Consider the following 16,084-nt stretch of genomic DNA (forward strand, 5'->3'; position numbering starts at 1 on the left):
TGCAGAGAGGAAGTGAAGGTATTTAAGTAGCCCGGGTCTTGGGGTAGGGTTAGTGGCATGGGAATGCTGGTCCTCTCACAACATCTGGAGTCTGCCCCGTGACATCTGGAGTCTCATGGCATCTGGAGTCTGCCCTGCTATGTCTGGAGTCTCCCAACATCTCTTCTTCTGGCTTCCGGCGTTCCACCCCCTGTCCCTGCTGCAGAGTCCTGTGGGGGAAGGGACCTGACCTATCATAACCCAGGGGTATTCTACCTCTGAGCTACACCCCCAGCCCTGGTTGTCTTTTTTAAAGTCATTTATTTGTTTATATATTTATTTTCATTTTATTTATTTATTTATTTATTTATTTATTTATTTATTTATTTTTGGTGGTACTGGGGTTCCTGGAAACCCTTCTTCCTCCAGGTTACACTCCCAGACCCATTTTTATATATTTTTATTTGAAAACAGGGTCTCTTAAGCCAGCGCGGCTGGCTTCGAACCTGCGCGATCCTCCTGTCTCTGCCTCCCAAGTGTGGGGATTACAAGTATGCACCACCATGCCCGGCTAGTCTTTTATTTTTGAAACAGGTTTTGAAGGTCCTTGCTAAGTAGATGAGGCTGTCAATGAACCACAATCCTCCAGTCTCTGCCTCCTGAATGCTGGGATTGCAAGTGTGTGCCACCACATCTGGCTAGTACTTACCTTTTTTGGATGGCACAATTACTTTCAGTATTAATCATGAATAGAAACAAATAATAATAGTGGTCAATACTAAAATTTAATCCATGAAGCTTTTATTCAATTTTGTTTATAGATTCATGCCAGTAAATATGAGAATAAGTAATATGAATATAAAAAGTACAAGTCAGAAAATTACTTGATCATACTGCTGATATAATGTTTCATTTCCTTGATTCATTCTTGAGTTATGAAACAAATATGTAATGATTATGAAAGAGAGTAAATTTCAATATAAAAACTATTATTTTTATATAAATTATTCAAATTTAAAACTGTTATCAGGCATAGTAGTACACAGGTGTAATTTCAATATTTGGGAGGCTGAGACAGGAAGATTTAAGTTTCAAGACTAGCTCTAGGAATGTAGTAAGACTCTTAACAACCTAGTGAGACCCTGTTTCAAGAAAAAAACATAAAAAAGGCTGGGGTGTAGTTTGAAGGTAGAATATCCTTGGGATCAATCTCCAGTACTAACAAACAAACAAACAAACAGTTATTCAAAATCAGTAAACTCTCTTTTGTGTAAATACAACTTTGTACTTATTAAACAAAAATAGTATAATTTACAGTTTACACTTTTTAGATTTTACAAATGAGATTCTGAACACAAATAGGACCCCAAATAGTCACACAGAACAGAACTGAAGAAGCTCAAGTTTACAATCAAGCCTTTACAACCACCGTGCCATGACTCTACTGTGCTGACTACTGTTTATCTACCTTTTCCTGGTTTGGAGTTATGGGATGGACTCACACCTGCAGAATATCTACATCATGCAAAGGTGAAAAAGACACAGAACCAAGCAGCAAACATTTCCAATCCAGCAAGGATAGAGACTTTTTACATAATAAAAATGTTTTAATTTGAAGCTTCATGCATATGGTTAAAACCAAGTAGTAACTAAACAACTGTTTAGATGTTAGGTCAATAGAAGTCTTTTTTTCTTTCCATTTTCTCCATAGAGGAATATTTTACCATTGATGTAGTTTTGCCAATGCATGCTGATTGTGTTAGTTTTTCATCACTGTAACAGTACTTGAGATAATCATAGAGAAATGTGTTATTTTGGGCACGTAGCTTGGGAGGTTGCAGTCCATGACTGGGCAGACACATTGCTTTTAGGTCTTTAATGTCTGTGTATGTGTGTGTGTGTGGGGGGGGATGGCAATATTGTGCAAATCAAACTTCTCACGTCATGGCCAGAAGTAAAAGAGAGGAAGGGGCTGGGGTCTCATGATCCCCTTCAAGGGCATATACCCAGTGACTTGGTACCTTCCCACTAGGCTCCACCTCCTAAAGGCTCTACCACCTCCCCAAAGTGCCACACTAGGACTTTTGGGGGAAATTGGAATTTTCAAGGTTCAAACTATAGCAATTAGAATTCTAGTTGGCCTAATGTATCCTCTGATTCCTTTTCCTAAGGTACATTGCTCCTACCATCCTCAGCTTTGGGGTGCCACTATTTAGAATGAAAAGTAAAGGGTCAAAGTTGGAAATTTGAGGCATGAAATTCACCCACCTTACTAAATCCCGTGCCTCCATTCACTCATGCAATAAGTTCTGACTAGCACTTGCTACATGCATTACGCACTGGGAGTAACATGGCAAATAAGACATGAAAATGAAGCCCAAGGGATTTGCCATGGAGTGGGGATATAAGGAAGTAAATTGGCAAATTCAGAACAAGAGGGCCACAACTGAGACGAATAAGGGAGTCACGTGCAAAGGATGCCTAGTTGGTTAGGAGGTGCTCCCCAGAGGGGCAATGAAGATAAGAGTCAGCTGTCTCCAAACTAAGCACCAAAACTGGGTAGACAGTGTCAACACCATGCCTATCTGTGCAACCCTCCCAGGGTTGCATTCCTTCTATTATGTCCCTTCCCATGATGACTGAGCCCAGACCTGGGCAGATATTGAAATTTCATGTAGATATAAATTTCATATAGATATAATCTAATATCTGTCTACTTGTATTCAAAGTATTACTATGATAAAGACTAGGAAACTAGGATATACTTTCCAGAAGAATGAGGATTAAAAAAATATCTTGTGTCATTCAAGTCTTATATTTTACTTAATTTATTAAGCTGTCTTATTTATTTACTTTAGAAAGAATAATGGAGAAAAAAGACACTAGATGTGATCTTTTTTTGCCAAGTTGTGACACACTGGTAATAATCAATGTTTGTACCCTGTTGTATGTATTTACAATGTGCTTTAAGGAATTCTTCAGGGTGAGGCTGAAGATTGGAGATAGCATCTGGGTTCTTGTCTTCCACCTCTTTTTTTTTTTTACCTCTGCTCAGAGTTCCATGCAGAAGTTTATGGAGGTTCCTTTCATCTTTTCTCTATAGATTCGATCAAATATCTCATTCTGGGCTACAGTGAAGTGTCTTTTCCAGTCTCCTACGGTTCCTAGAAGATGAAAGCCCAGATAGGAGTGTTATTCTCTGACTGACAGGCTGAGCGACCTGGACTAAGCATTGGATCTGGCTTGTCAGTAGTCTGCCTTGCCCCATTCTCCTTCAATGGATACTGGTCCACCTGAAGATTTTTGCTTTCAGAAGCAACCCTAGAGCTCTGTGTAGGAGGATGGGTTTCTAAATCCACTGGACAACTAATGCAAGATGTTGACTGGAAAGACATGGACTTACCTGTGAAATATTCACACAACCACATGGAGGAATCTCAGGACATTAGGTTGACCAAAGACCCTTTGTGCGGTGTATACTTTTGTGCAGGATATACTTTTGTAGGCATATGAAAGTATATACTGCACAATTATATGCATATAATATCCAAGAACAAGGAACATCAATCTATAGGATACATATTACAATGGCAGTCATCTCTGCAGGTTCAGATTGACTATAAAGGCACATGACAGTGAGGTTTCTGGGGTGCCAAAATGTTTGATATCTTGATTGGGTGATTGTTGGATGGCTGCCCACATTTACTAAAGTTGGTTGAATGTTGTACTTAATACTTAAGATCTGTAAATTTTTGTATGTAGATTGCATCTCAATTAAAAAAATTAGAAACAAAGTGAAATAGTATTTTTACTAGGCAGTAATTAAAATAATTTTATATATAAAAGCCGGGCGTGGTGGCGCACGCTTGTAATCCCCGCGCTTGGGAGGCAGAGACAGGAGGATCACGCAGGTTCGAAGCCAGCCACACGCGTTATCTTAGGAGACCCTGTTTCCAAATAAAAATGTAAAAATAGGTCTGGGAGTGTAGCCCGGAGATAGAAGGGCTTCCAGGAACCCCAGTACCACCAAAAAAAATTTTTATATAGAAAAATGTTTTTTAAAATCACAATGCCTCTTCTGAAGAATTATATAACAGAAATAAAAGCATCAGGGAATAAGAACTTATCTACAAATATGTTCATTATAGCACTATTCATAAATGCAAAAATAGTTGGGTGAATTAAAATGTATCCAAACTTTGGTAGGACATGGGGTCTCTTAAAACACTGAGATGTATGGGTTTATATTTATTAATTATTCTTGGGCAATATCTAACATTCTGGTAAGCAAAGGTATATAATATAACCACATTTTATGTTTTAGGGGTGTATAATATAACCACATTTATATTTTATGTTTCATCGTGGTATATACATCTATGTGTTTGTAGGAGCCCAAAGAATGAATATGTATAGAAAAGTGGGTATGTATGAACCTGAAAAAGGGTTACTTGCCCAATTACCACTATTAGTTATTCGAAGAGGAAAGAGATAGAATTATTTGATTTATTTCCACATCATGGGATGCTTTTGTACATTGGAAAGTGCTGTAAAATAAATTCAACCACATGCAAAACAAAACAAAACAAAAGAGGAAGAAAAGCAGTATTCACACTATAGTTCTATACTCTAGGTAGTTACTTCTTGGGAGTGGAGTTTTGATGGAGGTCTTTTTAAAAAATATAATTTTGTATTGAGTTAATATTTAACATGTGTTTAATGTATAATTTCTTTAAAAAAGATGAAGTATTTTTCCTTAAAAACATGTTGGGTCAATTATAATTCCTCTTTGTGGAAATGGAACTAAGAAATAGAAAGGTGGCACCTCTTAGCTGTAGCTGCAGTGGGACTCATGATGTAGAGCAGGTTGGGCCATGGTCAAGGCCAAGTTACAAGCTAAAACCGAGGCAAAAGGAGCTGCAGTGTAGGAGAATTGTAGTGGGTGGAGAGACAGGAAGCTGGTGAATGAAGGAGGGCATGCGTAGATGTGGACAGTGGCTAAGCCTTATAAGTGGTGGAGCTTAGGGCAAATAGCATCACCTCCTACTGCGGAGGTCCCAGATCCAAGACCTAGGGTTCCCAGTGATGTCTGGACAATAGAGGCCTTTGTCCTTGGTTATCTACAAGAACTGCCTTTCCTTTGTTGTTTGTAGACCTCTCTTCTACAATGGGATAAGGTACCTATCCTTATTAGAAATAGTTATTATGAATAGTCAAAGCGTGTTGTCCTGGAATGAATGAGACCCAACATCATCTTGGGAGTATCTTACTAGACAAACTACTTGTTTGATAAAGAGGCCTCACAAACCTTTCCTCATGAAGGGGGAGATGGACTGGTCCAGGATGGTTTTGGGAATGGTAGAACGATTTGTCATGGGGTTTTCTTTCATTTTCTCAAATGATGTCTCCTGGACAATTTTATCCAGCACTGCTTCATCTAGGTTCTTCCCCATGAACCGCATCACTTTCTGAATCTCATGCTTTGGGTCCTGTGGTGAGGGTGACATTGGATGGAAATGGAAGAGAGTTTCAGAAAGACGCAATTTAATCTTCCAGTCATCCCTCCCAGAAGTAAATCACTGAATAGCTTCAGTTTCTCTGCCCTTGGGTTTGAAGAGGTTATTAACTCACCCTCTTTATGTCTTCATAGAAGAGGAAGAGAATCTGGTATTTATCTTTCATCTCCCACCATCCTTTCACATGGTCAAACCAGGAGCCCCAACCCACTGTAATAGAAACAGGAAAGAAGAGTCTACATAGGGATCACACAAAACCTTCTGAGAGTCAGGGGTTTTATTGATCCAAAGTGCATTGGAGAGACAGAAGGATAAATTTGGGATCAGATTTATCTTAAGGATCTTAAATAAGATTGGGACGGCTTTGGGATTATTTGCCCCAATATGATACCTAAAGTGGCTTCATGTTGGTGATGCCAATCATTAGAACTCTCATCGTTTGGCAAGAATACCATTTAGAATGAGAGAGACTCTGCAGAACAGGTGATTTGGAATAAAGGCTTTTAAATCAGGTGGGAGATGTTTGTTGAAGGTCGTGGTTTCTATAATAAGAAATTAGCCAAATGCTCTGCTCAGTTCCAGTTAGTGGCAGGGCTTCCCTAAGAGACCATGGCATTCTAGGAAATTAAAGGTTGTGTGTGATTTTCTCCACTCAGCCTTTCTAGAGCGTGAACCTGGATGTGAAGCATTTTCTCTTACCTTTTCCATTGATGAAGCTCTCAAAATACTCATCCCAGGTACCAGGGTCAGGGAGCACTTGATTCATTCTTTGGAAATGGTAGTAGGAAACCATACAGTCTTTGGCATTTCGAGCTACATAAAGAAACTTTGGAATGAGAATAGAAGTGGGTGAAAGATGGTATCAAAATGGATTTTCACAAACCTCATGTGGGGCGAGCCCTCATGGAGGGGGTGAGGTGGCCGCACACACATGCTTGGTGGTCTTGTGTTGGCAAAAGTAATTCAGTTTTGCAATCTTCCTCTCCACTAACTATCTCTATTTCTCTGCTGAGTTTGCCATTTTCAACCCAGTCCTATTAAGTTTTTTTTTTTTTTTATATATGTGTGTGTATGTGGTGCTGGTAGATTGAATCCAGTGGACGTTCTACCTCCTTCCAAACTACACTCTCAGCCCATTTTATTTTTTATTTGGAGACAGGATCTTGCTAAGTTGCTGAGAACTTTGCTAAATTGCCGAGGCTGCCTTCAAAACTGATTTTCCTGTCTCGGCCCCCTTAGACTAATTCCTTATTTTCCCTTTGGTATCAAGAGCAAAGTCTTCCTTTAAAAATTATGACCTGTCTGTCGCTGAGTGTCATGGTGCATGCCTGTAAGTAATTCCAGTACTTGGGAGGCTGAGACAGAAGGATCTCAGGTTCGAGGACAGCTCAGCAACCGATCAAGATCCTGTTTTGAAATAAAAAGTAAAAGTGTATACTTCAGAAGTAGAACCCCTCTGGGTTCTATTCCCAGTAACACACACACAAGAAAAAAAAAGAGAGAGAAGAAAAGAAAAGAAATTATGACTTGTCATCTAAGAAACTACTATATTCATGTGGATGAGCCTTAGAACAACAAGCTCGTGGTTTCTGAGGGTAGCAGAATAACTTCATGGTTAAGAGTTTGATCCATGGAACAAGAAAATAGCTTCTAATCACTAAAATAGCTACTAATCACTAACAGATCTTTAATCACTCTTCTGCCTCTACAAAGAATCCCTCTGGTCTTCACTTTGACTACAACTACACACCTTTTTGCAACCTTTCATTTTAACCAAGCTTGATCTTTTCTCTCATTTTAATAAAATGATATACTCAATCCACATCTTCAGCATCAGTCTCAAAATGGTCTTCTGACTAGCTAGCTCGGATTTGTGACCAGCTGTTTCAATGCTGTGTTGATTCTTACCTTAAAACTGTGGTTCACAATTGGGAATGATTTTTTTTTTTGGGCAATAAGCACATGGGGCATTCTACCTCTGAGCTACATCCCCAGTCTTTTTTTTTTTTTTAATTTTGGAACAGGGTCTTGCTAAGTTGCTAAGGATCTCACTAAATTGCTGAAGCTAGCCTCGAAACTGTGATCCTCCTGTCTCAGCCTCCCAAGTACTGGGATTGCAGGCATGCACTACCATGTCTGGCTTGCATTTGGGCATAATTTTGCCCACTAGAAGATGTTTGGCAGTCACTGGGGTCATTTTTAATGATCGCACTGGGGATGGTGGTACCACTGGCATGTAATGAGTAAAGGTTGGGGTTTAACACAGAGATAGAACACTCCTGAGTTCAATCTCCAGCACCAAAAAAAAAAAAAAAAGAAAAAAGAAAAAAGAAAATGACTCCTCTTTGTCATCCCATCTTCTCTCCAAGTTCACAAATTGCCTATATATATATATATATATATATATATATATATATATAGCTGTATCTATTTTTCACATTAGTGTCTCCTTGAATTTTAAATGTCAATGATTGTATATATTTTCAGTTATACAAACTCCATTGCATTTACTTTTTTTTTTTTTTTGCGATACCAGAGATGAAACCCAGGGGTATTCCACCTTCGAGCCACCCTCGCCCCAGACCTATGTTTTGTTCTTTTTTTATTTTTGAAACAGGGTCTCACTGAGTTGTGAAGGAACTCGCTAAGTAGCTGAGGTTGTCCATGAACTGTGATCCTCCGGTCTCCGTCTCCTGCCACCAGGGACCTGTTGGTGTCCTACCTTGCAGTTCTTTTCCCAAAAAGATTTTGGCAGCAGCTGAGTGGGCAGGTGAGTCCTTAGTGTCCGCGGGGCAGGCATCTCATTGGCTTTATCCACACCTTTAAAAGAATTCAAGAGGGAGCATCAGCGTGGTATAAGCACTGTGCGGGATCTCATGCTTCAGGCTCTGGCTCAGTTTCCCATCTTCTCTATGTGTTCTGCAGTTGCACAAGACCAGAGTGGAAGGGCTCAGAAAGAAAATGAGGCAGAATCGGAACCTCCCATACATCCTTCTTACTTGGTGATCCACTCTGGACAGGCAGTGGGAGCTAAAATGTAGGAAGAGGAGAAGAGAAAGATGAAAGGAGAACATATGGGTAAAGAAATGGGAGGAGAGGTAGAGTGAAAGAAGAGAAATGTGAGAAAAGAGATGGAGAAACAGAAGGGAGGGCAAGGACAGGAGAGACCGGGAAAGGAAGGACAGCTGCAGGTGGGGGGCGCTCACCAGAGGGCTGGGGGGGCCGCGCCCACTCAATGAAAGGGTGGCGGTGCTGAATGATGGCTCGCTGGCACTTCTCCACATCCCCATTCTGTTCGATCATGTCCACAATTTCCTGAATCCACGTTGTCCCTGAGAGCCAGAAGGGAGGGACGAGAAGCAGAAATCTGTGAGACAGTCTTCCCTCAAGCGTCTAGAGGGAAGAGATGAAGGGATGTGTTGGACCTTCCCTCGGGCCAGGATCCCACTAGCCAGAACAGATGGACATCCATGAAGGATGGGCTTTGGATCTCTGCAGGGAGCAGAGGAGAGCTTGAGCCCACCCCAGAGCAGTGCATGGCAGAGAATAGTAGGTGGAGACACTAATACTACTACGCTGTCCTTGGGAAGCCCCAAAATGCAACGTATCCCAAGTGTGAGCTAGGAGCAGGGATTTCTGCTATGCGAGAAGCCCGTGCTGGCTCAGCACGTCTGTCCTGAGCCACAGTCACCTGCTTTAGGATAGGTACAGATGAGGAGGTCATCTGGCTTGGCTTCAAAGTTCTGGATCTGGCTCCAGTTGTCCACAGTTGTATCCTGTAGAGGGATCCCAGCCACCTCTCTCAGTTGTTTCTGTTTCTTTGACTCTGTGGTCAGGGCCATGGTGTTTTGTGGGTACAGGATCCCTATGGTGATAGAATTGTAGAAAAATACACATAGCAGGAAATTGACCATTTTAACCATTTTTAGGTATACAGTTTAGTGGTATGAAATAGGTTCTATGCACCTATCATTGTTATCCATTTCTAGAATTTTTTCTGCATTCCAAATGGAAGATCTGTACCCCTGAAGCACTAACTCCCCATTCCCTGTCTCTAGCCTGTGGAAAACATCATCTACTTTCTGTACTTAAACACAGATGTTTTATATAAGTGAAATCATAGAATATTTGTCCTTTTGTGAGTGGCTTGTTTAACTTAGCTTAATGTCTTCAAGGATCATCCATGCTGTGGCATGATTCTGGCTGGGATAACTGGGGAGAGGAAGGGGTGTCTGTTGAGATTGGGAACATTGGAGGTGATTCGTTCTTGAGGGGTGGGTTCAACCTGGGGGTGGAGTCTGAGCTACCTGTGGGACAGGTAGCATAGGGATGGAGCAAGTTGTGGGGCATAGGCAGGCACAGAGATGGGTTTGGAGCTATGACTTAGAGAAAATGATTTGAGAATCATTCAGTCAACACACTGGCCAAGTGCTAGACATGGCAGGCATGGCGTGCTAGACAGATGCTGAGAGCCAGGATATGGCCATGGGAATGTGTGGGTTAAGAGTCAGTTTCTGACTGAATTCAAATTATTACTTCCGGGAAGATGGCGACCGAGAAAAGCGGGGCTTAAGAGCCCCGCTAACAACAAATCTCCATTACCACAAAATCAGCGCCTTTCATAGCCAGAAATCACCATCACCAGAGGAAAAAAAAAATCACCAGGCTCCAGAAGGAAAGCGGACTGAGAACAGATCCACAGAGGAGATCCTCAAGCCCGAGGACGCGGCAGCAGCGCTATACTGCTGGCGGCACCGGCGAATTCACGGGATGGCTACAGCAAGCCGAGGTGAGCCACTGCGGAACAGCCAGGCGGGATTTCTCCGCGCAGAGATCACCTAAAGCTCCATTGTCCGAGCTCAGCACACGCTGCAGGGATTCAGAGTGGAAATCAAAACCAAGAAGAAAAACTACAGCCCCACAGCTGAGGGCGTAGCAGCGAGTGGCGCCATATTGCCACCGGCGGCAGCAGCAGCAAATTCATCAAATTCAGTACAGCTACATCTGCGTACTCAAGAACAGTGAGTCAAATTGTGGGCCACAGCGGAGAAATCCCAGTACTGTACTCCCTGGGACTTGACCCAGTGGGAGAGGGGTGGTGGCAGTGATATCACACCATAGGAGAAAGTGCAACCTGGCACCCCCCACAGTCTAAAGCAGCCTCTATCGACTCTCTGGGTCGGAGACTCTGTGATACAACCCAGTAAAGGAGTAGTGGGGTCTGAGATACTACTGACTCGAGATCCAGAACACCTTAAGTGAAGTCATAGTGACCCAAGGGAAGAACCCAGAGAAGGCACAAACTTCCGAAATCATGGGAAAGAGGAATAATACTGGAGCAATGAATGCACACAACCCCACAACATCAGAACCCGATAAAACAGAAAATCAGAGATTTCTAGAAGATCAAATCAGGAAAATAACTGTAGAAATAATAGAGGTGCTTCGAAAAGAACTCAGAGAGAGCCAAAAAGAGATAAAGGATGCAATTAATGAAGTAAAGGCCTCAATTCAAAGCACAAACAACCGATTAGAATACATGGAGAACAGAATCTCGCTCTTAGAAGATGAGCAATCCAAAAATGAACGCATAGTTTCTAATCTAGAAAAAAATATCCGACAGCAGGAATCTGATATTGAAGAAATATGGGCCCATTTTAAGAGAGCTAACCTAAGAATAATTGGAATAGAGGAGGGAAAAGAAAGTGAAACCAAAGGGATCAACAATCTCTTCAAGGAAGTAATAGCAGAAAATTTTCCAGACATAGAGCAAGAGGTCGATACACAGGTCCAGGAAACTTATAGAACTCCCTTTAGACAGGATCGGAGAAGAGGATCCCCACGCCACATAATTGTCAAAATGACCAATGTGGAAGCCAAGTAGAGAATCTTAAAGGCAACAAAAGCAAAGGGCCAAGTGACATTCAGAGGCAAACCAATTAGAATCACTCCAGACTTCCCAAACTAAGTTATGAGAGCCAGAAGGGCTTGGAGTAACATATTCCCAATTCTGAAAGAAAACAACTTCCAGCCAAAAATTTCCTACCCAGCAAAACTTTCTATCAAATTAGATGGAGAAATAAGAAGCTTCCATGACAAACAGAAACTGAAGGAATTTATGCCTTCAAAACCAGCACTAAAGAAAATACTCAAAGAGATTAACTACAAAGAAGAAATAGGTAACACACATCAGAACTAGAGAAACAAGATTTTCCATCCAACAGACAACTAAGATTGGTTATCTGTGGAGATTCATTATTTATGTTAGTCTTCTACCTATCTCTAAAGGGTATTGTTTGCCTTTATTGTTGTTAATTTTTAGGATTTCTAGTTGGAATATTAATATACCTTCAGATATAGCATTTGGAAATATTTTATCCCATTCTATTAGCAACTGTTAACTCTGTTTACATTGTCTTTGGATATACAATTTTTTTTTATTTTTTAGGGAGTTTGTATACTCTTCTGTAGCCTGTGCCATTGAAATCATAACCAAGAAATCACTGCCAATTTCAATGTTGTGAGGTTTTATGACCCAGATTTTCTCCTAAAAGTTTATAGTCTTAAGATTTATATTTAGGTCTTTTATCTATTTTGAGTTAATATTTGTATATGGGATTAGGTAAAGGTCCAATTTTATTCTTTTCCATGTAATTATTATTTTTCAACAATATTTAGTTAAAATATTATTATTTCCACCACCAAATGTTCGTGGAAACCTTGTCAAAAATAACTTGACAATATAGGGAAGAATTTAGCTCTAGGCTTGTATTTAACTCCAATGGTTTATATATCTGCCTTTAGAATAGTACTACACTGTTTCAATTATTGTAGCTTTATATGGTTTGAAATCAGAAAATATATATCTTCTAGCTTTGTTCTTTTTCAAGATCGTTTTGGGTACCTAGAGTCCATATTCCATATTAGGATAGATTTTTTTTCTGAAAAATAAATATATAAATATATGATAGTTTCACCTAAAAAATAGAAAAAAAATATTCTCTGGTAAGAAAAAAAGCAAAAAGAAATATTGAAAAGTTATCTTTAAGTCATCAAAAGCTTGGTATCAGACAACTGAAACTGTTATGTGAGATTATCATTTTTAATTTTGTATAAATTGCTTTAATACTAGATGTCAACCACTAATCTAAGCATGGGAGGGAGGGATAGGGAGAGAATGGAGTGGGGATCGGGTGGTGGCTGACTGGGCATTGTGTGCATGTATGTCTACAAAAGTATGTATCCCACTATGATGTATGAATACAGTGCACCAATAAAATAAATAAATAAATAAAATAAAAAAAAGAATGAAAAAAAAAACAAATTATTAATTTGAACTTTACAATGATGCAAAAGCCATCTGCATTCAGTGGAACCCAAACTTTGAATTTGGATCTTTTCCCAGGATTGCAGTAGACAATAGAATCCTCTGAACATGTGGGTTGGTGGCAGCACTGTGATCTTGAGGGGAGACAGCCAACCCTCTGCAGTGTGCTGTGTGGTGATGGTTAGTAGGTGAGGTGGGTTCTGTGCATTTTGACCTGTGATATTTTTAACTTAGGATGGATGTAACCCCGTCATAAGTCAGCATGTGTACGTGGAAGGGCACCTGGCATCTGACAGGCCACACCATACAGGGTGGTAAGAGAAAGGAGTCACCTGCTACTCAGAGGACCAAGGAGGTTAAGGATGTGGCAGTCTAGGATGCTGTGGTCCCCAATGCCTTGCTGTGCTGGAGACTTATACAAGGCATGACAGAACCTGGCGAAAGCTTAGGAAAGGAGGTGTGGCAGAAAGAGGGAGACAGCCGAGTAGAGCTGGGGAGCAGAGGGACCTGCTAGTCCCCATGGGAGAAACTTCAATCCGTCCTTACCCTCCCTTAGGACCCTCTCTCAGGTCCTTCCTTGCTAGACTGCATGAGCACATGGTCCCTGCCCTTTGTATAGACACACAAATTGCCCCCTGAACAGCCTGTTGAAACTCTTTTCATCCTCTCAGGAGGGGTCATCTGTGGCTTCCTCTGTGAAGCCATCTTCAACTCCATGGACAGAAATCATTGTTCCTTACGAGTACTTTGCACGTAAATGATCTTATTCTACCATCCTACAATTACTGACTTACATAAGTAGTGTCCCTGGAGGGACGCCTGCTCCAGTCCTCTTTGCAGTATGTGTGCGTCAACAGTTGTGTGTCACCATCAAAGGTTGGGATGAAAGGAGGGCCTTATGGGCAGAAGTAGTAGTCATGGCAAGAGAAGTTCAGCTGGTTTTTAAGAGAGGAGAGGGCTTTTGGAAAAAGATTGGAGTGGAAAAGAGAAATAGCAGAGGGAAGGTTTTAAAAGTTATTGCCTGGAATTCTAGGTCTAACATAGGTTGGTTTCTATTTGATACACATATCCTTTTTTTCTTTTTTCTTTCTTTGGTACTGGGGGTAGAGTACCTTTACCCCTGAGGTACATCCCCAGCTGTATTATATTTTTATTTTGAGACAGGGTCTCCCTAGTTGATGAGTCTCACTACTTGCTATAGTGAACCTGTAATCCTCTTGTCTCAGCCTTCCAAGTACTGGGATTGCAGGCATGAACCACCTCTCCCAGACTTTTACGTATTTTTTTCAAGTTTCTTAGGATCTTTTCTGGTTAAATTAATCTATCTATACAGTAACATCTACATGATAAAAAGACTAAAAAAGTCACTGGACATGATGGTACGTGCCTGTAATCTCAATGATTGGGAGGCTGAGAAAGGAGGATCACAGGTTCGAGACCAGCCTTAGCTAACACTTAATGAGACTTTCAGTAACATAGTGAGACTCTTTTTCAAAAGAAAAGAAAAAGTGTTGAGAGTAGAAGTTGGAGGTAAACAACCTTGGGTTCAATCCCCAGTACAAAAAAAAAAAAAAATGACTACAAAAGTTCACTAACAAGTTGTGTACAGCATTTCTTTAAAGCCATATTCTTACCTTCAAGTTCCAGCTGAGAGTTAGCAGTGAAAAGTTCTAAGGGTCAGTAGGCACAGAAAGTACATTCCAATGAAACAGGGTGGGGTTACCCGGTATGGCAATCGCAGAGGCTCAAATTACCACTGTGCCAGAGGTGCGTGATCTTCAGCAGGCAGAAGGCACTTTGAGAGCCTGTCCAGTCAGGTGGTCAATTGCAGCCTTCACTGAGAGAGAGTGGGACCTGCACAGAAGCCAGCTCCATCACCTGCCTGCAGAGGAGGCATCCCTCATTGTACAGTGATCGCTCAGCTAGCCCAACGGCTCTGCAAGTCTGAGCTCCCTTGAGCTCCTGCAAACTCAAGTGTTTGGATCAATGCATGGAGGCAAAGACGCTGCTCCTTTTTTCCCCTGTGATCTCCCAGTACCTGTGCACAGGAGCTCCCTCAGCCCTGAAGGGCAGGTCACTGCTGTGTTACTACCTTCTCATTCTAGCAGAGAATCTCAAATGGGCAGGCACTGCGGGTGTAGTCATGCTTATGGTTCAAATAAAAACTTAGACCCAAGGCCACTCGGTTCCAGTCTTGGCAAGAAAAAAACCTCTTTCCCTGAGCACACAGACCTCGTTAATCATTTAAACTAGCACAAGGTTGATGGACCTGACCCTTTCCTTCTCTTTCAGGACCCAGGATGCCAAGATGTGCCAGATCCACAGATTATTAGCCACCCGGTTTCATCAATCATTTCCTAACCTAAACCCCCTCCTTTGCCCTTTGTCTAAAGATAAAGGAGGTTTAAACTTGCATTAAGATGGGTTTTTTAGCCAGGCGTGGTGGCACATGCTTGTGATCCCAGCACTTGGGAGACTGAGATAGTAGGATCATAGGTTCATGGCCACCCTCAGCTACTTTGTGAGGCCTTCTGCAAGTTAGTGAGACACTGTTTCAAAATAAAGAATAAAAGAGGTCGGGCGTGGTGGCGCACGCTTGTAATCCCCGCGATTGGGAGGCAGAGACAGGAGGATCGCGCAGGTTCGAAGCCAGCCGCGCGCGCTGGCTTATGAGACCCTGTTTCCAAATAAAAAAAAAAGTATAAAAAATAGGTCTGGGAGTGTAGCCCGGAGGTAGAAGGGCTTCCAGGAACCCCAGTACCACCAAAATAAAGAATAAAAAAATAGGGCTGGGGGTATAGCTTGGAGGTAGAATGCCCCTGGGTTCCATCTTCAGTACTGCAAAAAAAAAAAAGTCTTTCAGGGTTTCAGGGGGCTAGTCCACCATCTTCTCAGTTTTGCTGGCTTATTAAATAAATATTTTGTTCCAACAATGAATTCTCAGTTTGTCAGGCCCCATCTGTGTGGTGAATAAAGGGACTTAGGTTCAATAACAGGCAGGAAAAAAAAGTTGTCCAGATGCATCAAAATAAGTTCCTTCTTCTTTTGCACCAAATAAATCCCTCTTTTTTTTGGTAATCTTCCTAGCACGAGATTTACTTTCTACATCTATAAAATGTGGGTATTGGTACTTGTCTGAGATAAATACTTTCAGGTTAAAAACATCAGTGGTCATGAAAACATTGTTCTCAGAGCATAGCAAGTGCTTACAAATGCAGGTGCTTCTTCCTTTCTTCCCACACTGTATTCATCAACACCTACG

At 41.3% G+C, this 16,084-nt stretch overlaps 1 protein-coding gene across 1 annotated transcript; it reads right to left on the reverse strand.

The window, feature by feature from the left end:
- Positions 1 to 3,030: 3,030 nt before the first annotated feature.
- LOC308274166 (sulfotransferase 1C2) lies at positions 3,031 to 9,337 on the reverse strand (the record flags this gene model as incomplete). The annotated part of the gene is made up of 7 exons (XM_080711641.1): positions 3,031 to 3,143; positions 5,288 to 5,468; positions 5,611 to 5,705; positions 6,195 to 6,321; positions 8,218 to 8,315; positions 8,702 to 8,827; positions 9,187 to 9,337. The coding sequence occupies 7 exons, from the start codon at positions 9,335 to 9,337 to the stop codon at positions 3,031 to 3,033; spliced, it is 891 nt and encodes a 296-aa protein (XP_080567767.1).
- Between the last annotated feature and the right edge of the window lie 6,747 nt (positions 9,338 to 16,084).

This window comes from Muscardinus avellanarius, assembly GCF_963383645.1.
Source record: "Muscardinus avellanarius genome assembly, chromosome: 15".
NCBI lineage: Eukaryota > Metazoa > Chordata > Mammalia > Rodentia > Gliridae > Muscardinus > Muscardinus avellanarius.